Raw genomic sequence first — 24,474 nt, 5'->3', positions numbered from 1 at the left:
AAGACCTGTCGAGTTTTATGTTTTGATTTTTTCTTCTAGAGGAATGGTTGTTTAGTTTCATGTTTAATTCTGTAGAGTTGGGTTGCAGTTACTGTCGGATTGCATAATATGCATGTGCCTCCTTGTCACTCCATTGTCACTCCAGTCCAGCAACTATTAATAACCAAGCATGCATATTATCCTAGGTTGCATGCTGGGAAAAACAAAACACTCAGCGTTGCCTGTCTCGGCAAATAAGCGAGGCTTGGGCACAGAGTGCAAGATGAGATGCTACCATGAATGCCGGATCGGGATGGCAGTGTCGCAAGTATAAGTGATGTACGACTCTGCCATCTGAGGTATGGCGGGACTTACGGCAAGACTCGATGGCATCTTTTACTGGTGAGAGGGTAATTGGAGATGGTTTACATGTAACAGAACCGGCTCGGGTTGTTTTCGTGTTTCGTATTCACTGTTCGTTGGGGAGAATGTCTTGTGGAGAAAGGGGGGAGCTGGGAAGACGCAGCATCTCGATATGCGAACCCGACGGCTGTGATGGAGTTGCACAAGGGGGGTTTCTGTCTAGTATGGCGGTTGCACGATGCTAGGGGCTATTGAGAAGTGAAAATGATTCAACAAGTATGCTTTATTTCCCTCATTCGCGGTCTAGAAGCCGCGATCAATTGGAGGATAAAGATGGACTTTTTGGCCATATCCTAACTACATATTAGACAGGATATCAGAATTCAATGGCTACACAACCAAATCATTCTCACTACCAAGAGCATGATCCTTTTTTTATAAAAAAAAAAAAAAAAAAAAAAAAAATGTCGTTGAGGAAGTATCGAGACTCGGCCAATTAGCCGTGTGTCTCGAAAGACAGAGCTAGATCTGTGATACAAAAAAAAAGACCACGAAACGAATCAGGGTCAGAGCAAATGTCTTGGCTACAGAGCTCCAGAGGCGGGTGTCACGTCGGGCCATGGCATGGAGCTACAAGACACTGCAAGTTTATTCTTTGAGGGTGAGTGTTTTTACTTGTATGCATTGTACCAAGTTTTGCCGCTTAGAATTGAGTTTGATCAGGGTACATGCGAGTTGTCTACGGGTTACAATCTGATAGCTCGGCTGCCTTTTTATTCTTCACATTGTATCAGATGGCGCGTTCTATCGTGCACAATATTATTACGATGGAATTACAGCCCTACGAGGATCCTGCCGCAGTTTCTCCTATATCAACTCGGGACAACCTCGCACCAAGTAAAACATCAACACAAGACTCGACGACATCTTCCCGGCCTATACATAGAAAAGAAAGCAAACATTCTCCCTGTTATTGTCGTCGAGTCTGTCCCGGCTCCAATATCCGTTGCTTGCACAAAGGGCATCCGCCGGTGAAACGGGTGGCACGTTGATGCAAACAACCAATTGGTTTCTTGCTCTTTTACTCCGTGGCCAGCTGGCAAGGAGCTGCGTGCTTTTGCCTCGACTCTCCCCTTTTCCATGTCCCAGCTTTCTTTTTAACCTTTATACGCTCGAGACATCAAACAAGCTTCTTGGATCTTCATCTTATTTCGTCTCCTCTTCGGCTACCTCTTAAAACCCGCTTTCCCCCCTGTTGAGCATTTGTTTACCTACTCCAACCCGTCTTTCATCAATTCAATCATGGTCATCATGAAACTCACGCAATGGCTCATCTGCCTCCTCGGCAGCATCGTCATCACCGCGTCCTCTGCCGGCCTCCCTCAAGTCAGGCGCCACGCCCCCGACTGGGATCTCGCAAAGCCCATGAACGGCCTCACTTTCCAGCGGGCCAAAGCCGTCAAGGAGCCCAGCCAGGACCGCGCCACGATGCACTTCTCGCACCTCAGGGGCATCAAGGGAAGGCCGGGCCAGCAGCACTCGGCCGTGTCTGCGCTGAGCCGCGTGCGAAGCAGCCTCAACTCTGCCGGCTCCTTCAAGCAGTCGTTCCAAAACGTCAGCGCCTTGACCGATGCCTCGACGCAATACGCCATCCAGTGCGGCTGGGACGGCGTCCCGGTCTGGCTGCTGTTCGACACGGGCAGCTCCGACACGTGGGCGACCAAGACGGGCTTCAAGTGCGCGGATCTGGGCGGCGATGCTCACAGCGAGGCGGCCTGTGGCTTCTCCAAGCCGTATATCGACGGCTTCGGCCACGGGCAGATTGACGAGCTGCACTTCTATCTCAAGTACGGGTCGGGCGAGCGCATCTCGGGCCCGATGGGCTACAGCGACATCTCGTGCGGCGGCGTGACGGTGTCGAAGCAGCAGGTCGGGCTGGCCAACAGCACCTACTGGCACGGTAACAACGTCACCGTCGGCATCCTTGGCCTTGCGTATCCCGCCATCACGAGCGCCTACTATGGCGATGTTGGTGATGAGGCGCCGTGGAACGCCATGAGCTACACGCCCTTCCTGACCAGCGCCATCAGCCAGGGGAGCATCGATCCTGTCTTCAGCGTTGCCCTGGTCAAGAACTCGACCGACGGCGTCATTGCCTGGGGAGGATTGCCGCCGATGGACTGGCAGTTTAGGGGGTTCGCAAAGACGGATCTGATTGTGGTGAGTTGAGTGTTGAAAATGTTCCAAAGACGAGATATGATGTGGACTGGATACTGACGGTTTGGCGGGATGCAGGCAAATCTCATCGGCCAGCCCGAGACGGCGTGGAAGTACTCGTTTTACACGATTGTGCCCGACGGCATGAAATGGGACCAGACGACGGACACGACCAAGTATCCGTACATTGTCGACACGGGCACGACGATGCTCTACCTCCCTCCTCGTGAGTCCTTGCTCTTACTCCCACAAGCCGAGACCAGCTCCAATGTACTGACACAGCGTGTGCAACCCCCCCTTCCAGCGCTCGCCGAATCCATCGCCAACTCGTTCCAGCCGCGAGCCGTGTACCTGTACCAATGGGGCACGTACTTTGTGCAGTGCGACGCCATCCCGCCGCACTTCGCCATCCTCATCTCGGGCGTCGAGTTCTGGATCAACCCGGCGGACCTCATCTACCAGGACCTCGTTGACCCGCTGACCGGCTACTGCGCCATTGGCATTGCCAGCGGCGGGCCCGGGCCGTATATCTTGGGCGATGTGTTTCTGCAGAATGTTGTGGCCGTGTTTGACGTGGGAGCGGCGGAGATGCGCTTCTACGGGAGGAAGTAAACTTGAAGTGAGGCTTTATTTGTGAGGGTGATTTCGGCGTGGCCTGGGTATGTGCTGGTAGTTGATGGCATGTTTTGTAGAGGCAGCTGGTTGCTTTTCATTTTATTTCTGCTCCTACGTGGCCGTGTTACGTTGTCGTGAGAATCTAGGATTTGATGTTTTAATTCAACATTTAATTTCTGGTGGACAACGATTTCTTCCTCTGTGCTGTTCTGGCTTCAATAAGAAGTACATTCTGCACAATTGAGTTGCCCAGATTTACGTCAGTGTCTTATCGCAGCATCAACATATCCAAACAAGATGAAACAAGAGGCAAATGCAGAGGAATGCAGCGTTTGCGTAAAGGGGGCAACACGATGCGACCAGGCTTATCACAGTTTCCCTGTACTAATAACACCGCGTACTCGTAGCCCCAATCCAAAGCCAAAAGCCAATCCACCGCCCCCCCAATCTGCCATTATCAGGCTCTTGCGTGCTTTTGTCCAATTGCAAAGGGAGAAAAAAAACTGCCAGTCTCTCCCTGCTTCTTACAACGGTAATCAAACGAGGCTTACTTTTTTCTTTTCTTTCTTTTCTTTTCTCTCGAAGCGTTCAGCCAACCTCGTGGGCAGTATCAAGGTCGACGACAAGACGCGGCATTTCCTGCTGCTGGGCAGCCATTGGTCAACGGGCGACGACAGACAATGAGAGGCGTTGCTGCTGGGCCGCCGACAGCGGTGAAATCGCCCTCGGGGAGGATGAGGGCGAATACGTGGAGTTTCAGCAAGGTGAGATGAGCGAAGCCGTCTATTTTATCCTTATCTTTTGCGTCTCTCATTCATGTGTTGTTGCCTGTTTTGATGCAACGTCACCCGACGGACACTGTCTGGGTCTTTCTACTCTTTTACTTCCTACCAGCACGGGCTCCGATGTGCGGACACGATGGATGGCTGCCAGTCAAGTGACTGCGAGCGAGCAATAAAAAAAAAATAAGGCCATGGCGAGAGAGTGGTTGCAGATGCAGATGCAGATGCAGATGCAGAGCAGACGCAGGCGGTGAGGGTGAAGACGGGATCAACCCACGGTTCCACCAAGTGCAGCAACAGCACGGCATTGCAGACGAGCAGCCTGATTCACACGACGGGGGAGACATTCGGAGAGCAGAGCAGAGCAGAGACCCTGGAGACCGGCATGGCTTCAACAGGCTAAGATTGCTTTTCGACCTGCCGGCCCAGTTGCGCTCAGGCCACGGCAACATACGAGATGAGCACCCGGTCCCATGATTGCATTTTTTTGCTTTTTTCTCTTCTGCATTGTCGGATAGCCCCGGGTGAATGACAGCCTTTGAACCGAGAAAAAAAAAAATTGACAGGCCGCTGCCTTGTCTCGGCTAGGGGGTGTGTTCCTGCAGAGGCGACCATTGCCATGCCCGAAAGAGGCAATCATGGGGATGACCCCGAGGTGGAGAGATCATGATCATTGCAGCTTGTCACTGTGATGGAGGTCCAACATCCAACTGAACTGCAACCGATGCAGCAACATCGTCGGGCCGTTGCGATTGGGCCGCGTCCGAGATGGCGAGACGGATGCGCAAATGGTTCGACGCGGAGACAAAGAGGTTGACACTTGGCTGTGATTTACTTCATTTCACGGGCGGTCACCTGCCACCCACGAAAACGAGGCGCCTCGAATCGGAATCGAAATGGAGTGTCGGCCGGGACGATTCGGGCACCAGCGCTGGGCGGGCGCTGTCAGGGGCTGCACCAAAGGGCTTCACTAAAGGGCTTCCAGCGGCTCGCGGCCCCGCAGCGCACTTGCCTAGGTGCTAAGCCCCTAACTGGTGCCAACTGCGCGCCCAGCTCCAGGGCGTCTTCCCGCCGTGAGCCGCCGTCTTGAAGCTCCAAATTCCCCAGAGCGGCGCCCCCCTCCCCCACTGCGAGCTGCTCGGTACAGGGGGCGGAGAGCCGCCGGGCAAAATCAACCACGCAATATGGAGTAATCGTAATTACTTCCTGCTCCGTGTTATAAGCACAACGCATCACGGGGACAATTGGATGGAATTTGAAGGGGAAGGGGGGGAGAGGCCTGAGCTGTATACCGTACCAGCTAAGGCAAAAATCTCACAACAGGAGACGACAATCAATGCGGGGTGTGTCCGTTTGCTGGAAGAAAATCCGTTGGCAAGCATTGAAGAAAAAAGTTATGAGACAGGGGACCCTTTTTCACCCCCTGTTGAATTCTCCTTCTTCTTCTTGTTTCTTCTTTTTTTCCATTTCTATTTCCATTCCTTCTTAATTCGGTTCTGCCTGGGAGGACATCAGTGCGCAAGTTGCACTCGTGCTCGCTCTTGCCGAAACTGGGCACTGTCACTACCCTTTGGGTTGCCTACCCGCGTGCTCAGCTCCTTCCCCCCGGCGGCCATTTTTCATTTATTAGCTGCTGCCACCACCACCGGCTCAACGCTCTCACACACACCTACCAGCAAGCCGTCGGTTGTTCCTTCCTATTCCTGTTCTATTCCTGTTACAATCAACAGGATAAACCGACGTCTGGGCTTGTTTCCGCTTGGCAGGAACTACCTACCTTCTCCAGCACCTGCCACTGCCTATCTGGGCTTTGGGCTTTGGGCATTGCCCAACGTGGTGCGCACTTGCCTTGCTCGATCCGATACGATACGGGTATACGGGTACCTTGACGATCTGGGGTATCTTGTACCGGATTTTGTATCTGCGAGTCACGAGCAGCCACCACCGCCAACGCTTGGTACTAGGCAATACTTCTGGGTGCCGATATACCGGTTACTAAGAGGTTCTTTTTCTTCGTTGCCTTATCCACAATCATTGCTTTTCCATCTCCACAAAAACCTTGTCTCCAGAGAGGAATTTGTTTGTTCTTCTTCTCCTCATCCACGACAAACGACAAAAAAAAATCGACGGCAGAATTGCATCTTCACATCGTCATCCGCCTCCAATCACAGCCGCCGTCATCTCTGCTGCGGTGCTACCCGCCCTGCAGCAATTTTTCCCGCTGCCCGTCTGCAGGCTTGCCTCGGCTGTGGGTTTTCGCTCGACCACTGAGGCTTAGTGCCCATCAGCCACTAAAGCGGCTTGACGTCGATTCAAACTTGGACCCTTTTGAGCTGCCTCACTCATTCCCACACCCTCACGCGCGCAGTCTTGAATCAACACCCCTTGACGCACTCGCCATTGCCGGGCTTCTCGTCACGCTCTGTTCGATTAGCCGTCTCTCGCTCATTGATTGAACCTGCTGTCGACGTCTTCAGCCACCCTCACGCAACCCACGCCTGACATCCTCTGCGCCGCTGGGCTGTCTCCCGGTTTCATCCATCAGCTGAATTCACCTTCGCCTTCTCTCTCAGGAGGGATCCGAGGGCCAGGCCGTCCTCTGCTATTGCCCTTGTTGCCATTGCCTCTGCTGCTGTTACTGTTGCCTCCTCTACTCCTGCTTCGCCCTCATATGTATCAGCCGTCTCGCCGGATGCCTCTGCTATCACACCCTAAACACCGTATTAGCATACTTGATTTTAGCAAACTGCCGCTGCAGCATCGCTGGCTTCATCATCTTGACAATGCCGTCGAAAACTAACAATGGCGTGGGGGTTCAGGTCGAGGACACAAAGATATGTGTTGTCATGGTTGGTCTCCCAGCCCGCGGAAAGAGTTACATTGCCCAGCTAGGTATGTGTATTTCCCAAAGTGTGGTTTTTTCTTCTTCGTTGTGTGAAAACCTATTCCCTGGTTCCGATATATTCCTATACAGCACTTGCATCCCGCCCCATGCATGTCCCCAAAATGTCTACTTTTTGGGCCATTTCTTCCCCTCTTCCCCTAGCATCCAAAGTGCCTGATTTCCTCCATTTTCTCACGCCACTTCACATGAACTCTATGAAATCTAGCTAACAGTATTCTTCCTCTGCTTGTTCGGATTCACAGCCCAGAGATACCTACAATGGCTGTCGATTCCAGCAGCGACTTTCAATGTCGGCAACTATCGGCGCCATGACGCTCCACAGCCGACCGCCGACTTCTTTGATTTTAACAATCCCGAAGGAGAGCGGAAGCGCCGTGCGGCTGCCGAGGCCGCCGTTGCTGACATGCTTGCCTGGTTCCGCACCGGCGGCGTTGTCGGCATCCTGGACGCAACCAATTCTACAAAGGAACGCCGCAAATGGGTCATGGACACGTGCACCGCTCATGGCATTGAAGTGCTCTTTGTCGAGAGCAAGTGCGACGATGAGGAGGTCATCATGGCCAATATCCGTGATGTCAAGCTAACAAGCCCCGACTATCGCGGCCAAGATCCTGAAGAAGCAGCCCAAGACTTTCGCAACCGCATCAGCCACTATGAGAAGGTTTACAAAACCATCAACGCCGACGATGACGAGGACAGCTACACCTACCTGAAGCTGATGAACGTCGGCAAGCAAGTCATCATTAACCGCATTCAAGACTATCTTCAAAGTCGCATCGTCTACTACCTCATGAATCTGCATATCCGGCCACGATCAGTCTGGCTATCAAGGGTAAGCAATCATCCCAGTCTGTGCCAAGGCGCGTCTCCCCTATTCATCATACTGATTGCCTTTGTTACAACCTATAGCACGGAGAATCTCTATATAATCTAAGTGGGCGCATTGGTGGTGACATGCTGTTGTCTCCCCGAGGCGAGCTGTATGCCAAGAAGCTACCGGAACTGGTGCGAGAGTCTGTCGGGGTACGTTTTATACCCCTTCCTGGTTGCGATGAATTTCTTGCAATGCGAAGCTCTCGTATTCACCCGTTGGCAAATAAGAAAAGGTGTGCGCTTCGTAGGACCAGCGCTGACAATGACCAATTAGGATGACCGCCCACTGACAGTGTGGACCTCGACGTTGAAACGTACCATTGCCACAGCCAGATTCCTCCCGCCGCACTATAACCAACTGCAATGGAAAGCGCTGGATGAATTAGACTCAGGCGTGTGCGACGGTCTGACGTACCAGGAAATCAAGGATCGCTACCCCGAAGACTTTGCGGCCCGTGATGAGGACAAGTATAACTACCGATACCGCGGTGGCGAGTCTTACCGTGACGTGGTCATCCGTCTGGAGCCCATCATAATGGAACTGGAACGTAGTGAGGACATTCTCATTGTGACGCACCAGGCAGTTTTGCGCTGCATCTATGCATACTTTATGAAGAAAGACCAGGCAAAGAGTCCCTGGATGAATGTGCCGCTTCACACATTGATCAAGCTAACGCCAAGGGCGTATGGCACCGAGGAGGTTCGATATGAGGCTCACATTCCTGCCGTTAGCACTTGGCGAGGAAAGGGAAGTACTGCTAAGCACGAGAATCCCACTCCCGAGAGCCTCTGAGCAGTCGCGAGATGGGAGCTGTGGGGGAAAAGGAACGAAGGACAGGATGAGGACATATTGGAAGCATATAAGTTGACCATTAACTGAAAGTATACGGAGTTTGGGGGAGAGCAAGGATCAGAATTGCCGACCAGCGGCACAAAAGGACTAGTATACCATCTTATTTACGCTTGTACTCATGTGGTTATTGGATTGGAAATGGTAAACGTTGTACACGGAATGCATTGTCATCGGCCAAGGATTAAGGGGTGAGTTTATGATTGCTTGACTCTCAAATAAAATGCAATAATCTCTTAGTTGCTCTTTTGCTATGTGATGACTCGGGGGACATGTAAGAGACCCATCATTGTAGGAGAAGAAGATGATTTGTTATGCCATTTGTGATGAATACATGTGCATATGTGATTCACAATAGACCTCAACTCAACCTCGTTCAAACTTCCCTGGTGTCGTAAATCACTGCCAAGAGAAGGTTTGTTAAGCAGAAGATCATCATGGACAGTTACAAACAATTATCAATAGCCGTTTCCTTCCTATTCTTCTCATCGAGAGCATCCATCATTCTTCTCACCTTTTTACATCGATACGTAAAAAAGCGCTTGAATGAGCTGACGATGGCATTTTACAACTATATCTCTATTCCCGGCTTCACGACCCAGATGTCTCAACCCTTGCAATACCATGTCTTTCAGCAGCCGATGGTGGTTGCTATGTCGCCGCTATCACAGTTTCTAGCAATACAACAGCAACAAGTTCAGCCTGTTGTCCCTCTACCCATGACGATGATCTCGTCTCCCCCGGTCGTCGTCATGCCCGTTCCGATTTCACTCCCGCTGAACGTGTCCATCCTGCCGCCAGGAGCTCCTCCAACAAGCGCTTTTCCGCCCAGCAAGGGTTTCAAAGTGATTTATTTCGGTCACGCGACAGGTGAGGGCCGTCATCATCACCCTTGGTGCGGGATTCACGCCGCCTGGGAAAACATCGTGCCGAGTCGAGACGGGCTATTGGCGGCGATTGGGTCGTGGAGTGGACTTCATGGGCTGACGATTCGACATGCCGGGGGCAGGATCGATGCTGCGAAAGTGAAGCTGTATGTGATGCCCAGGGGGAGCGCGGGCAGAGAAGGGGGGTCGTGTGGGATGCAGGTTGGGTTGGGGGGAGGACGGCTGGAGATTCCCGCGGATGTGGTCAGAGTGGTGACGCTGGATGTCGATGAGAGGGTTTGGGAGGAGGCGGTGCGGTATATAAGGAGGGAGAGCTTTGAGGCGATTGTCGTGGTCGATATGAGCGCAAGTGTTCCGAATGGTGATGCTGATGCTGATGCTGATGCTGATGCTGATGCTGATGCTGATGGAGATGGAGATGGAGATGGAGATGCCGATGTGGCTACGACAACTGCGGATGCAACTCCAGCTCCAACTCCAGCTGTGACGACAACTACAGACTGACAAAGCAGCAACATCACCGCCGTCATCATCATCGTCACGGCTGCAACCGAGGAGGGATCATATTTCACAAGAGCATGGAGGAAGGCGTCACAGCACATGTAGTTGAAGCAACTTTCATAATAAAGACAAATCAGTATGTGCGACTAAGACACTGTCCATCGTATACCAAAAACGAGAAAGAAAAAAAATCCAATACAAGAATTCCCCCAGTATACTATAATAAAAAAAAAGCACGAAAACAATAATCACCCCTTGTACACCCTGTATTCCAAAAAAACACCAGTTTTTTTTTTTTGTCTTCTCCTTTTCGAAAAAGAAAGAAAGAAAAATAAAGAACCATCTTGCTTATATATCGAAATAGCGACTGCGTGACGGAACTCCTAAACGCCAAGAAAAAGGGGAACAAAGGCAAGAAAGCAAGAAAGAAAAAAGATAAAGAAGAAAGAAAGAAAGTAGGGGGAGGAAGTTCTCCGCCAAACAACCAAGAGAAATAGAGAAATAGAGAAGGCGACTGACAGCGACGCCACATGGTTCGAATCCCGACATCTCCCATCAACCGACACCTCTCTCTCTCTCTCTCTCTCTATCTCTCGTTTTGTTGCTTCATCTGCCTCACAGCAGCCCTCTCAGGTTCTGCTATGGGGGGTAAACGAAATATTCTGTCTTGACCAGCTATTGGAGTAGTGCTTTTATGCTGTGCCGGCCCCATATTGGGACACACACTGCTTGCAAACAGTTATGGGGAATGAGGATAGACGGGATCCCCAGGTAGAAATATATATAGAAAGAAAAATTGGCCATGGAAGCGTGGAACCAGGGAAGAGAGAAAAGAAATCAAGCGAGGCGCAGTAAAAGCAAAAACCACCAGGCAGGTCGAGTCTTCCGAGATAAAATTTATCGTACACGAGTAACTCCGTTACCCAAATTATAAGAGCCTATCCTCCTTTTCTCTCCCGTCAGCGCCAACACAACTCTAATGTTCCCTTCGCTAAACTGCCGCACATCGTTGCAAGACCCAAAACGCCTCATCTCATGGCGTCTACTCCGTATATATCGTCATTTAGAGAGCACAACAATGTTGGAAAAGGAAAAGAGCACTGGGTCCTTTCGGAGCCGTGTGAATCAACAATGCTTCCCACTCAGCGTGTCCAACTGCTCTCCGGGTCTTGGTCATTGCCAACATATGCACACACCAACCGCTGGGTATCAATCCACCGACACAAGGGACGTGCGGGAAGCACGGCGTTTTCAAACGGCCACCGAGACACGCATACTGCCAAAGAGACCAGTACGCCGTCCCAGTTTCTCTTTTGTAAAACAGAGCTTTTTTCCAACTTGTCCAATATCAATCAACAAAGGCCAACATAAAACAAAATACTTGGAAAGCATAAAAAATATTCAAGCAAGAGACGCCACCATGCTGCATGATGATTAGGGACATTAAAAAAATGGACGTGATGCGTGCTACGGCATAGTTGTGAACCGTAGGCAGGAGAAGATGTCCGACAACGTGAATCGTGTATTACCGCACCTCAAGTCGTGCTGCCTTTAAGGCGTTTGGCCATCCGAGGTGTTTGAGGTTTGCCCCTGTTCTGTATTCCGTTGACTTGACCAGAACCCGGTGTGGCGGAATCATCTTCGACCTTGACGGTAGACGGACGGCGACGCTTGTTGGAAGCCGGTGACGTGTTTGCGCTCGGCCCACTTGAGCTTGTCCCCTGCTGGCTTGGCTGGAGCTGCATACCAGGTGCTTGGCCTGGCGCAGGGCTGCCGATGTGAGGCGATCCAGGTAGGTTCATGTGCACTGCCGCAGGGCTGGCTCCCATCGGGAATTGCCCAAAACTAGGCGTCCTTGGCCCTTGTGCCATGGCCTGTCCATTCATTATCGGTGTTGCGCTGTTGATCTGAGTTGCTACGTATTGCTCAAGGGCGCCGTAGGGACTAAGGCCAGGGTTGGAGTGGTAGAATCCAAACAGAGGGTTCATCTGGCCCATTACTTCCACGATCTACGCACCTGGTTAGTTTTTGCCTTTCCTTCACTCACCCATAGTCCCGTGTTCACATACCTCGAGGAACTGATGCACAGCCTCTGTCACTCCCTTACTGTTAACTGCCGAGTCTGGTAGATCAACAAGAACTCCAGGCGGCTCCTTCTGGGGCGACTTGAGCTGGCGAGATTTTCCTTTCTTGGACATTTCTGGCGACTGCTTGCCATCTATCGTATTCAAGCTACGCCACTCCTTATACCATTCGTGTGCCGGTTTTGCAGCTTCGATCACGTGTTTCCGGGAGACGTATTCTTCATGTCTTACGGTGAGGAATTCGAATAATTCGATCTTTTGGTCGGCATCAAATTGAGCACGGAGTGTACCCTTGGCCACGAGCTGAAGAAAAGTCAAGTCAGCAACCCGCGCAAATAAGATAGATAGGGCTGCTTGAATATTGCAGGTAGAGAACATACATGTGATCCTGTCTCATACCAGTAGACGAAACTGGCATTGGGGTTCTCAATACAGTAGCAGTCTCCGGGTAGCGGCCTATCACTACTTCCGCTATCGAGAATGAGCTGCATACTCTTAACGCCACTGCTGTAATTGGTGTGGAAGAATCGAGCAATCGCTGGGTAGGCAATTTCATATTGCTTATCTGGTGTGTCGTCGGACTCGCCTACGTGTAATGAAAATCGGAACACGCCGTTGGGTGATGAGAAGAATTGGGCTACAAATCTATTCCAGTATGATAGGTCGTCTTTACTCTTCGCTCCCTAAATAGTCGTGTGTTAGCAATCAAAACTCCGCTTTGAGCATTTCGGAGAGACCCTACAGGAAAGCCACTGAGGCGTTCGCCAAACTGCATCAGTTTCAAGAGGCACCGGGTCTTCATCCCTTCCCTCAGCTGCTGTTGTTGCATCATGGAATTCGCCATGAGCTGCTGTGTGGCAGCAGCGGCCATCTGAGCTTGGTTTGGTGCTTGAGCTTGCTGAGGCTGAGCTTGACCTGGCGGGATCTGGTTTGCATGAACGGGTGTCGGTGCGGGTGTCTGGGACGGTGTCTGCTGTCCTGACGGAGCTGGTGTACCGGCCTGTGAGGTTTGCTGAGGCGTTGGCTGTGACTGGGGACCAGGCTGCTGCTGCTGCTGCTGTTGCTGCGGCTGAGGTTGGCCCTGCGGCTGCTGAGCCTGTTGTTGCTGTGCACTCATCTGTGTCTGAGCGGCGGCGGCAGCAGCGGCCATGGGGTTCTGCTGTGGCATGCCCGGCATAGGTTGTGCATTCATTGCCATGTGCTGCGCTGGGTTATGACCGGCCGACATTTGCTGATTATGCGCCGCTTGCTGCTGCGCCTGCTGTTGCGCCTGCTGGGCGGCTTGCTGTTGCGCTGCTTGCTGCTGCGCCGCATGTTGTTGAAGAGCTAACTGTTGAGCCATAATCGCCTGAGGAGTGTGCCCCTAGAATGAGAGATGTGTGTAAGCGTCTTGCTCCTGTCATCACTATTAAAGCCTACATGGAAGTAACTTACAGCTACATGACCCAATCCGGCAGCAGCATTACGCTGTCTAAGTTGATGAAGTTGCTGAGGGCTGAGCTGCATGCCCATAGGCATACCGTTAACACCAGCAGCTCCCATGTTTTGAAACTGCTGGGCGAATATGGCTTGCCGCTGTTGCTGATGAAGAAGTTGTTGTTGTCGAATAGCGGCCATTTGCGCGCTCGGGTTATTCATGCCAACTACGCCGACGCCCACGTTAGTTCCACGAGATTTCTCCAGGCTCATTCTCCCCCGTCACTTACACTGCTGCTGCAAATGCTGCTGCTGGAACATTTGCTGTTGCTGCGCGGGACTTAGCTGATGGACCGCGTGCGGGCCAGGACTGGCACCGGGCGGTATGGCGCCCATCAAAGCAGGGTTGACCGGGCCTCCAGGGCCGGAGACGCCAATGTGGCCGCCGGCGAACTGGTGAGGCATTCCGGCAGGCGCGCCTTGCTGGCCTGCGTTGGGAGGCATGCCAGGACCGCCTATGGGATGCCCTGCGACTCCCGGATGCCCCATGGCAGGGTGCCCCGCGAAGTTGGGGCCCATACTTGTAGCCATCATCTCTAGTTGAGGTCGGCTATCCACAGCGTGGATATCGACAAGCGCCCGTAGACACTATCGCGGGAGCATACGACGAAGGCTGTGAGAGGTTGCGCGCCGCCGATGTAGAGAGAGCCCGCCTGACGATTGTTGTCGGTTGAGTTCGCTCTGTTGTCGTCTCCGTCTGTTCTTCTTTCGAAGTTCGCGTCGCGGCAACCACAAAGCGTGGATTACGGGGTAGTAGGCGGTGGAGACAGTTGCACCGTACCCAGGGCGTCCAAAAATTGGGAGGGAAGGAATATCGATCGAAAGGCGCAGATCCGTATCGGAAAAAAAAAAACGAATCTATAGCGAGAAGAAGCGACGAGGCGTGCAGTGGCGACGATGCATCGGCAGCAGTTAATGCGGTCCGATGGGTAGTTGGTGGTGCGATGCGTGATACCACACCAGCCCGACTCAAGACAACTGCGACGGGTGACAAATAACAGGTCTAGCGGCTGAGTGGGCAGCAGGCAGGGGAATAAGCCCAAAGGAGAAGTGACTTTTGTTCGGGAATGGCAGATCGGGCCGTTGTAAGCAAAGGGAAACGAGAGAGAAGAGGCTGGCAGATGGGACGCGATGCAGGGCGCGAAGGCAAGAAAATATCTCCCCGACCGATTCAACGGGATTCTGCAGAGCCAGCTTCAGCCTAGTAGAAGGCAACCGACCCAACCGGGCTGTTTGGCAAAGGCCGTGGAAAAGTGCCCAGCGCGACTCCCAGCACTGTCCCCCACAGGAACGGGGATGAGGCAAAGGGACGGGACGAGGAGAGGAGGGCAATCAAGTGGAATCGAGAGACAGGCGGGCAGGATCAGAATCAGAACCAGAAAGTTGTGTCAGGTCCCAGGCCGTCTGGCGAGACGAAAGACGTCGCAGTGCAGGCAAGGCGTCGATAATGCCTGCGGGAGCGAGACGGCGTTGGATCTTTGCTGCGTGGGTATGAGTGGGTGGCCGCGAGTGACCAGGGGAGAGAGGTCCAGGGGACGGCGGTGGAGAATATGCAACTATCCCGTTCCAGAGCCCCGCTTCTGACGATGGCAATCAAAAGGCAGCGAGAGGCGTGTGTTTGCGGTGCTGACCTGTGGTAGCGGGAGGTTTGCAAGTAGCGCGGTGAGGTGGAAGTACTTTCTAGTAGTCTAGTGCCTACCCGGTACCTAGATAGGTATGTTGCTCGCACGAGGAAAAGGAAGAAGAAAAAGAGGAAAAGGCGATGAGATAGATATAGTTGGAAAGGTATCAGTTCGCAGTCCCTCTTTTTTCCTCTTTTCTTTTTTTTTGTTTGTCAAAAGAAAAGAAAGTATGCGTCGCAAGTGTGTCTTCTTTGCTGTATATACTCCGTTCGGCGCATTTCAAAAAGCCAGACACAAGATGCGCTAAGCCTCTCTTTGCAGTAGAGTTGCAAAAAAAGGCCCCAGTACTCCGTAGAGTTCAACTCATTGCGCTCAAAACTGGCGGAATATTCACCGGTATCAAATTGCATGCGCCTACAACCACTCTTTTGCGCTTCTTCTCTTGCGAAACTGCCTCGTGAACACGCCTCAGCCTTTCCAAGATTTCTTCAAGATGCCTACTGTAACTCCACGCCAGCATCTGCCCAACCCCAAAATCGGTGGCTGGGCCCGTCTGGCACTTCTCATCATAGCATCGCTACCTCTCTACCGAGGCAAAGTACGCGCTAGCCATCACCGCTAGTATTGCTCTATGCCTATAAGCGAGCATCTGGTACCTCTTTCTTGCATGCTCCAGAGGCGGAATACCTGGTACCTGGCAGCATCGCCCGCGCCATTACCCGAAATCGTGCTTCCCCCCAAATCTGACACCTCGCTCTCGTTTGGCGAAATGCCGTACAGGACCTTGGAACGGCCATGACAAAGGCGTAAGACTCTGGAACCAACCTGTCGCCTCGATACAGCCTACTGCGCTGCACCTCAACAATTATCCGCAGAGAGGCACCCACATCATCTCGTCACAAAACCTGCGTCACCTATCGCTGCATTCAGCCTTAGCAGTCAGTTTTTCCGGTCACTAGATACGCAATCCGAGGCGCCAATTTTCGGCTGCCGCCGCTAGTGCCTTAAGCGGGCGTCGCCGTCACGTGAAGCATTCACAGTGCAATGAGCGAGGAAAATTTTGCTAGCACTGTTTGTGAATATCTACTTCCGCCTGCGGGCTTCCGACGGATCTCTTTTCCTTCCAACCTTCTTCCTTCCGCTTGCAAACCCTGCACCCTTGCAGCTCGGCTGCCTTTTCCAAATGCCAGCAAATGATTCGAAGAGTGTGATTCTTGGCTCCCGAGGATTTCTGGTTCATTTGGAAAGGCAGCGTGTTTGCTGGGATGTTGGGGATTTGTTTTGCAAACAAACGCGGTTTTGGCTTATGGTAAGTTTTTCCCCCCTTGCGATATGTATTTTTGCCCTCGCACAGGAAAATTTCTATTTTCCGCTCCCCCTTTTCATGATGACACTTATTAAACGTCTTCTTTTCCCAACCGAATCGACCATGAAGAAGTTTTGACTGCTCGGATCCTCAGGGTCTGTTACTTGCCAGTATACTTTGTCTGACCTTCATCCTCTCGTGCTCATTGCAGAATTGTTTCTTGCTTGACCAGCTATGCTAACGCTATAGCAATAGATTTCTAGATACCTCGCCATTTGCTATCCCAATTTGATTCACGATTAACCCTGCAGCCGCGAAGCATTTTGCTGATCATCATATGGTGAGTCTCTTTCAATATACATCACAGCGTTTCAACATGTGTTTTTCATGATGAAATTTCCATCACTATTCGCAGTTTCCACTCGAGTTCCGATGAGCCTTTTTCTGGAACAGATGAGGGTTAATACTTCCTTGGATGTCTGATCAAACACATGTTTTTTCTCTTTTTTTTTTTTTTTTCCCTTATCGCAATGTTGGTCTTTTACGCGATGGCTGAAACTCGAGCTAACATTTGCAAAGCTGAACAGGAATTCCAGAGCTTATGTGCTCACCGTAGACATTACATAGAACTTCATAATGAAAACAAATATGATTTTTTAACATATATGCCGTTTGAATCCTCCTTTCTCGTCTTGCAATTGTGTCTATCCCAGACTTTTGGTGGTTTCGTGATGTTGCATGAAATTGCAATCCAACTTTTTAGTGGAGCCGATTGTGCCTGAATTTTTCCCAAGAGGACCCTTGAGCTGGCCCAGACTGGACTCGCCGCCTTAGGCCATTTGTGGCATAGTCTAGACGCTTTTATGTAATCGCCGCTGCTGATCAGAGATAGGCCAGTGTGCTTTTATGGGATTGTGCTGCTGTGTCAGCAGGGTACTATCTTACAGTAATTTTAGCTTATATATAGCATTAAAATTAAAATTTAAAAAAATTTCTAGAAAATTAAGATAAAAAATACTTAAATATAATTTTTATATAATTATTTTATTTTATTTAAGCTATTTTTTCATTGCTTAAAGTTACAATAGGTTTTGGAAACGGGCTGTGCACGGACCATTATGGTGCCAATAGGAAGACTCAATCGAGAGCAAACGGCCAATTAAAGCTGTAGTATATTGAATTGAGCTTATAAGTAGAGTGAGACACCCTATTCCCACAACAAGGAGCTAGCAGTAGCTCGAGAAGCCCCCCTGGCCTAATGGCTAAGGCGCAAGACTTCTACGAGGAATCTTGAGATTGCGGGTTCGAGTCCCGCGGGGGGTTTTCTTTTTGCCAATTATTACACTATCTGAGTATAAGTGCCAGAATTATAGTTTTCTTTTTTTCTTTTGACTCCCTAGCCAATATTTATGATTATTGTTTCTTCTTCTTCTTTTTTTTCCTGCTTTTGATTTCCAAAGTAAGGAGCTAATCTGTATCTTTTTCTCGCTTTGTTTCAAGTTTTCCTAATGTACAAGCATGCCTTATAATTCTTTCTACCTTCAACAGTTGTTTTTAAAAAATTCTCTTTTTTTCTCTTGTCTTTTTCCTTATGAGGTCAGTTGTTCGTCTATAGCCGACATCTCCTCATTTCCTCAAAATAACCTTTGCCCACGCATTTCCCCTAACGTTCCTCTGCAGCTAATTGTTTGGGACTTTGGAACCTTATATCTCTTCACAGAATACTGCATCAAAGAGTACGTTACTACGGAAGCAGACAACTTACCTTAGTAAGGCAAAACAGATAGCCGGCGTTTGTTAAACTGCTAGATTAGCTAGCCAGTGTATTAAGTTAGTACATCAATATGCGTTTGGCTTAAATAAATTGAAAGGACTAAGGCTACATATTCATCAGCTTTCTCCTTGTTTTTCCAGCAACTATTGCTAACATATGTCGATCGATTTAAGCTACGTCACATATTTCTTACCCTCTTATTAGCGCAATTTAGCTGATCACCAGATCAAGTTATAATACTTCTTTACGGGGATAAAAGATATTGTATTGTTTGCAGCAGGGTGTGTGTTACAAAGGCTATATGCAACTATCTGTGTTTGACTTGTGCCTATTGTAAAAACCTGGCTATCTTGTGGCCAACTGTCCCAAGGTTGGGCCTTGCGCCAGTTATGGTTAAAAACCCACAAGGTTTAGCATTGTCCCAATCTCCAAGCTTTGCGGTCTTATTATTATGCTACATGCGCTCGCTAAGCGGTCCAGACTGAATCCAGATCATCGTCTCTTTTTAATAAGGAAAAGCCAAGAGAAACGCTATCAAAAACAAAAAGTATATGCGCACGAGACGTTTGATATTTAAATGCATCAAGCAGCCGCAGTACATATCTTGGAGCTTGCATTGATGCAAGATATTTGTATCCGTCAGCTGCAATCTCAGCTGCCGGAGTCATCTAAGGCTCTTACGACTAGCCATAAGTCCTCTATTTCCCGTCAGGCGGAGACTTCAGAGGTGGTAGATGAGGTGGTGAATGAGGCCAACATTGACCATGAACCCTCAGTTGAGGATCTGATGACTTGGGTGAACCCTTGAGGACTTGGTAGCGTAGGTAAACCTATCTGTGATAACCTCCCTTAGCACTGTAGATAAAATGGGCTTATTTGCCGAAGCGATTGCCGGGGCCAATTTAAGGAAAGGCACCGACAGAATGAATATAGTACAAAGAAAAGATTGTGGCCAAATCGATCATTAGCAGGAAAAAGCCAAAGGTAAGAAATACTAGCACAAGGAGTACAAATACTATCACAAGGAATTAACCATCAGTACTATATTTGCGTTAAAGATTACCTAATTGACTTCCCTAATGACTCGAAAACAGTCGATAATATATTTTATATTAAGATTGAAATTTATCCTGCAGGTGAGAAACACCTATCGGCCTATACAACATCTGCAACAGATAAACATCCCGTTTCTCGCCTTGCCTTCCAAGTAAGATATACGACGCTGGACGGCAAAGGAAAAAAATATTTCCACAAGAACAAAAATAGTTCGCCATTGTTCCAAGCCAATATTTTCGTGGACATTCTTGCCAACAAGCTCTTGGACGAAGAAATTGCTAAGTTGCTAAGAAGATGCTTGTTTGTGAAGAAAGGGTCGGCCGCTAGTGTTACGCTGAAACAATTTGTTAGTGACGCTTACACGAGTAAATTACAATAGCCTTGATCGGATCCTGATTTCCGTGGCATTAAAGAGGGCCTATGTGATTGATTGCTAGCTGTTAGGAAGGATTGGTATCGCTAGCCCGGCTTCTTAGTATGAGAGAAGTATGTTTCCTCGATTTAGATATGCAGGATGTAGATACATCTTTAGTAGGTAAGGTAGTCAAGCATGATTGACTATCGTTTTGTGACTTGGTACTTGTAATTCAGCATTCTCGAGCTGTCTGTAAGAGTTCATCGGGGAAAAAAAGTCCAGTAACCAAGTAATACGATACATTAGTACCTTCGGCATCTAGATATCTCGTAGATATTCTGTGACAAATCAACAGTAAATTGCGTCTTCGTTTCTCACCACTAGGAGAAGAGGTATAGTTATTCCAATTGATATCGTACTGCTGTAATCGTATATTCTGCCCACATAGAAAACGCCATGGACACCCCCCTGCTATATAAATGAAAACCATATCACAGCTTGCAAAAAAAAAAAAAAAAGAAAGAAAGGAAAAAAAAAAAAAAAAAAAAGACAAATCACTAGAGTTATGCAACTCGCACCTCTTCGCGAATTTCATCTCTCCGAACTCTGCCTCCGACAATGCCCATCCTGTTGCGCCCAGTTCGCCCTCTACCCAACCAGTTGAGCTTGAGCATCTTGCACAGCTCAACCATTTTCCTGTTGCCCTCGTCGTCGACATCACCGCCCACGCCCCCGATGCTCGAGAGCACGCTCATGCACTGGAGCATCCGGCCCACCATGTCAGCCACCTGTTTCGAATCCTCGACATTCTGCTCACGGACACTGCTAAGGGCCCCAGACGGGGTGAAGGGGCGAATCACTCCATCGCTGCCCCGGCTGCCAAGACTGACGTTGCTCACAGCCCGGCTGCGACTGCCAGCAGAGCCGTCCCCGAGAAGGGTGGTGCTCGTGGAGTTGTATGAGCCGACTGAAGGGTCGAGAGACATGGCCGTGCCTGGACGGGCCATGGAAAAGAAGGATTCGGGAGGCGATGCGGAGAGGCTGGGTTCTAGAGGAGGGGAGGCGAGTGCCATGTTTGCAAACGCCGAGGGGAGGAACTCGAGAGACAGGCGGGAGAATATGGTCTTAAGAGTATCGTACCGCGGCAGGATGACGGCATCACGATAGGCCGTCAAGACCAGCCGTCTCACGTCGAGGGCGGCAGCTGCAGGCAGTACTCGTGCTTCCTGCCCGGGCGAGGGAGAGGGGGCCGTGACAACGCCGCCCCAGAAGTCCCGAGATTGTTCAGCTGTCATAATGGTTCCACAGCCTGACACCTCCAAGTCAAGGGGCAATAACGCCGCTTGCATATATGGCAGGATTGAAGTAAAGGTAAAGAGCCACAGCTCCACCAGAGTCGGCATGAAGCGATCATCTGGCGTTCTTCGTAGGGTTCTGTCCATTGTAGCGAAGCCCGAGGATAAAAGCTCTCTAAGGTCTTCTAGCATTTTATTCGGTGACCTCTTATGAATACACCATTGAATATGCAGGTTGACAATACGGTTAATATCCTCAACTGGGACTCGCAGGTCCTCGCCCTGGAAAATGACAAGAAGCTTTGGCTTTAGATAATGCCAGGCGTCGTCCATAGATAAGTTGGTCAACACAGATTTCCCGCTATCAATCGGGTCGAATAAGCTGCTTGACTGCTGTGACATGGATGGCAGGCTGCTGCTTCCTGGCCAATCCCCTGGGACCGATTCGCTGTCCATGCGACTATCTGATCTCTCCGCATTTTTCTTGTCCTTCTTGGCCTTTGCAAAGGTAGAAGTGGTAGGGCCTGGACTGGCGGGGACACTGAAGTTGTAAAGGCTGTTTGGTGCATTTGGATCGGTAGGCCTTGAGTTGCTAGCAGCTGATGAGAGAGGCAAGTGGTACTCGTCCTTGAGCTTCTGTTTCTGCCTTGATAGAAAGTGGTGCTTCTTCTCCTTCTCTTTGGTTTTCTCTTCTCCAGTGACTTCGCTTGGCCGAATGGTTGCTGACGACGAGTTGTTGAGAGCATAAAACGACTGGCCACTGGGATCTGCGAGGCTGGTTGAGCTAAAGTTGCTTCGTTGGAGAGCTGATAAAGCTGAACCAATCTTGCCTGGGCTTGGCAATGCCTTTTCCTTAGTGTCCTTGGCACTAATCTTCGAAGGCCGCGAGAACAGCTTTGCCTTTGCCTTTTCCGACTTGGAGAGAGGCTTCTCTGAGATAGTGGAAGTAGAGGCTGCAGTGGGTAGTGATGGGAATGGCTGCGGCTGTGGTGATGCGGACGGGTCCCTGGGAGAATTGCTACTAGACCGGGGGAACACGACATTGGCGGCGGCCGTAGCAGCAGCCGAAGACTGTGAGGCGGCGGCCCCAAGCCTGTCTTGATGTGCTCCTCCTTGGCCGATGAAGGCAGATTCTCGCGGCGCACTCGCCTCCGTTAGGCTCAAAGTGGGTGGACTTATAGGACCTTTGCTCCCGCTCCCTCTCCTCGCGCCCTCAGTCTCTGGGGCCGTCTGGGAGCGCTGTCGCGACTGGAGGGTATTTTGATGGGACATGACAGCCGCCTGCGCAGCGATCTGGCTGGCTGACAATCCCACAGCCGCAGAGGCCGCGGCCTGGCTGTTGTGATTCATTCCGATTTGGGATAGGTTGGAGGTGCTCGTCGATGGCAGTGATGGCTCAAACATGCCCTGCGTGGCAGCGTGTTTCCTCGAATGGGTCTTGAGGACGGGCGACGAAGCTCCCTGAGCTGCGGTTCGGGGTGCGGCTGGGCGAGGATAAGTCTGCTGGACACTGGCGTTGCTCGAGTTGGCATGGCTGGTGGCAAACTGTTGATATATCGGCGTGGAAGGGGTGTTTAGGCTCTGCTGCCGCGTCTTGGGGATGGCGATTGCAGGCGAGCTCTCCTCGCTACTGCTGGGAGAGTCAATGCGCAGGGGAGGTGGTCGTGACGCTACCGGCGTCTGGATGTCGCTAGACGAGCGAGGCATGCTGGGCAAGGGTGAGAAGCTCCCTGGAGCGCGGCCCTGGGACCGTCCCAAGGCTGATGATGTTGAGGGCTGCATCTCGTGGAATGGCGAGGGGCTCGTTACATCTTGACTGTGCCGCAACGATTCTGGCGCCGTGTCAGGCTCGAGATCGCCGTCAGGCCCCGCGGGCAGAATTGCTGGCAGGCTTGTCGACACGGGGATGTGAATAAGCAAGGAGTATGAAGTAAGAAGCAGCGAGGAGGAAGTAGAAGAAGAAGACGAAGCGGCGGGAGGCTAAAAGTCGCTGCTAATACAAGGCTGGTGGTTGGGAGGAGGAGGGTGTTGTGGCGTTGCGGCCAGTGCTAGTTGTTGCTGAGGAGCAGATCGACAGACATGCATGAAGCGTTGTCACACTGTTGCCAAGGGTTTTCAGCGCTGCAATACAGGGTGTATCGTAGGTGCAGGTGGTATAATAGAGAGAGGGAAAGAGAGGAAGAGAGAGAGGCGCGTTTTGCAGAATGATATGGATGTTGGCATGGATTTTGCATCACGAGGCATAGATTTACCCCAGCTGCTCTCAAACAACTAATATTAATCTCCATGAAACACATGGACAAAGCAATTGGAACTTTGGTAGCAGCAACAGGTACCTCCTTCGCCCTGCTACAAAAGCTGCCCGCACAAGTACCGATGGATGCGGCTCGGCCTTGGTCCAGCTCTCCACTCAGGCTAAGGCACGGCTGCTGCATGTGGGGCTCACAAACTAGCTTCAGCCCAGTATAAAAAAATCGTCGTGCCCGCCAATTCTGGCTTTGCTTCTCCCCAAGCATCGCCCTCTTCAACGCTGCGTTTCCATGCTACAAACAGAGAGCCTGCGCAAGCAGCCTCTCGCATTCTGCTCCTCGCATGTGGGAAATTCGGAGAAAGCTTCAAAGCAGGAGGGGCCTCGTGCCGCCTCCTGTGCTCGGTTCCACGTTCATCGTTGTGTTCTCGAGTCCGCCTGTGATGGCCTGGCGTCATCCCGACGTCTGCAACAGACATCAGAAATCTCAGGCCCGGGAGGCCTCGTGTGTATACCTCTGCTCTGCGGGGGGAAGATGCGTGGGTTTCTTTCCCGGTGCCTATGGGAAGTCGTTGCGAAGCTTGTTGCGCAAACTTGAGTGCGATATGCAGCGTTTGTCTTGCCTTGTGCAAGATGAATCACACAATTCCGATCATTCTGTTGAGGGCGATGCTTCACCTCTTTTTTTCCTCAGGTATGATTATGCTGTGCAGGAAATCTGCTACCCTTGCTTGTTCAAGAATACTACTAACGGTTCGCATCTCCTGTCGAGTTTTCCTAGATATTATACACAACGAACGTGTACCGCCATGCCGAGCCCTTGTGTTCCTTCGTAATGGCCCACTCATTTATGGCCCTTGTAACTCTTTGCTGTCGTTGTTGATGATGGTGATACCCAATTGCTCTACCCAATTTGGCTATCAACCTGGCCGTTAACGCGGACAACAGCCATGTAGATTTTTCATGACCCTTCTAGGGCCAGAGATCGGATGGAATGACTCATACTAGTAGATTCATCCCAACCATGTGTAGTCTCTTCTCTGCCTCGGACGTCTCCGTATCTGGCGTGTAAATCGTTCGTCTAAAGCCATTGGCAGACAGTTTTCGCGCTTGCTGTCAAATCGATAAGCTCTCCATCTGTTGATCCATCGCCGAGGATCCCCATCGAGGAATAGAGACTGTGTTGATGCATTCACCTACCACAAAGCGTACTTGAAAGCTGCATTGTCGAGTCATAATGACTCTTATCATAGTTGAAATGCTACAGCAAATCTCTAGAGCAAATA

General features: G+C 50.7%; 6 protein-coding genes across 6 annotated transcripts; 3 read left to right on the top strand and 3 right to left on the bottom strand.

Moving 5' to 3' along the window:
• Positions 1 to 1,153: 1,153 nt before the first annotated feature.
• On the top strand, positions 1,154 to 3,171 carry TRIVIDRAFT_182125 (uncharacterized protein; the record flags this gene model as incomplete). The annotated part of the gene is made up of 3 exons (XM_014097420.1): positions 1,154 to 2,562; positions 2,638 to 2,785; positions 2,864 to 3,171. The coding sequence occupies 3 exons, from the start codon at positions 1,645 to 1,647 to the stop codon at positions 3,169 to 3,171; spliced, it is 1,374 nt and encodes a 457-aa protein (XP_013952895.1).
• Positions 3,172 to 6,739: 3,568 nt separating this feature from the next.
• Positions 6,740 to 8,822, top strand: TRIVIDRAFT_88848 (uncharacterized protein; the record flags this gene model as incomplete). Its single annotated transcript, XM_014097419.1, has 4 exons — positions 6,740 to 6,848; positions 7,104 to 7,693; positions 7,771 to 7,884; positions 8,009 to 8,822. The coding sequence occupies 4 exons, from the start codon at positions 6,740 to 6,742 to the stop codon at positions 8,525 to 8,527; spliced, it is 1,332 nt and encodes a 443-aa protein (XP_013952894.1).
• Positions 8,823 to 9,141: 319 nt separating this feature from the next.
• Positions 9,142 to 9,975, top strand: TRIVIDRAFT_225255 (uncharacterized protein; the record flags this gene model as incomplete). Its single annotated transcript, XM_014097418.1, has 1 exon — positions 9,142 to 9,975. The coding sequence occupies one exon, from the start codon at positions 9,142 to 9,144 to the stop codon at positions 9,973 to 9,975; it is 834 nt and encodes a 277-aa protein (XP_013952893.1).
• A 1,185-nt stretch (positions 9,976 to 11,160) lies between these two features.
• TRIVIDRAFT_76187 (uncharacterized protein) lies at positions 11,161 to 14,021 on the bottom strand (the record flags this gene model as incomplete). Its single annotated transcript, XM_014097417.1, has 6 exons — positions 11,161 to 11,981; positions 12,042 to 12,359; positions 12,437 to 12,739; positions 12,799 to 13,419; positions 13,491 to 13,699; positions 13,763 to 14,021. The coding sequence occupies 6 exons, from the start codon at positions 14,019 to 14,021 to the stop codon at positions 11,508 to 11,510; spliced, it is 2,184 nt and encodes a 727-aa protein (XP_013952892.1).
• A 1,885-nt stretch (positions 14,022 to 15,906) lies between these two features.
• Positions 15,907 to 17,117, bottom strand: TRIVIDRAFT_187017 (uncharacterized protein; the record flags this gene model as incomplete). The annotated part of the gene is made up of 3 exons (XM_014097416.1): positions 15,907 to 16,463; positions 16,716 to 16,800; positions 17,040 to 17,117. The coding sequence occupies one exon, from the start codon at positions 16,392 to 16,394 to the stop codon at positions 16,218 to 16,220; it is 177 nt and encodes a 58-aa protein (XP_013952891.1).
• A 3,091-nt stretch (positions 17,118 to 20,208) lies between these two features.
• TRIVIDRAFT_44117 (uncharacterized protein) lies at positions 20,209 to 22,722 on the bottom strand (the record flags this gene model as incomplete). The annotated part of the gene is made up of 1 exon (XM_014097415.1): positions 20,209 to 22,722. One exon carries the CDS (start codon positions 22,720 to 22,722, stop codon positions 20,209 to 20,211), a length of 2,514 nt encoding a protein of 837 aa, XP_013952890.1.
• Between the last annotated feature and the right edge of the window lie 1,752 nt (positions 22,723 to 24,474).

This window comes from Trichoderma virens, assembly GCF_000170995.1.
Source record: "Trichoderma virens Gv29-8 chromosome Unknown TRIVIscaffold_85, whole genome shotgun sequence".
Classification (NCBI taxonomy): Eukaryota; Fungi; Ascomycota; class Sordariomycetes; order Hypocreales; family Hypocreaceae; genus Trichoderma; species Trichoderma virens.
This window is presented reverse-complemented; position numbering and strand designations above follow the sequence as displayed.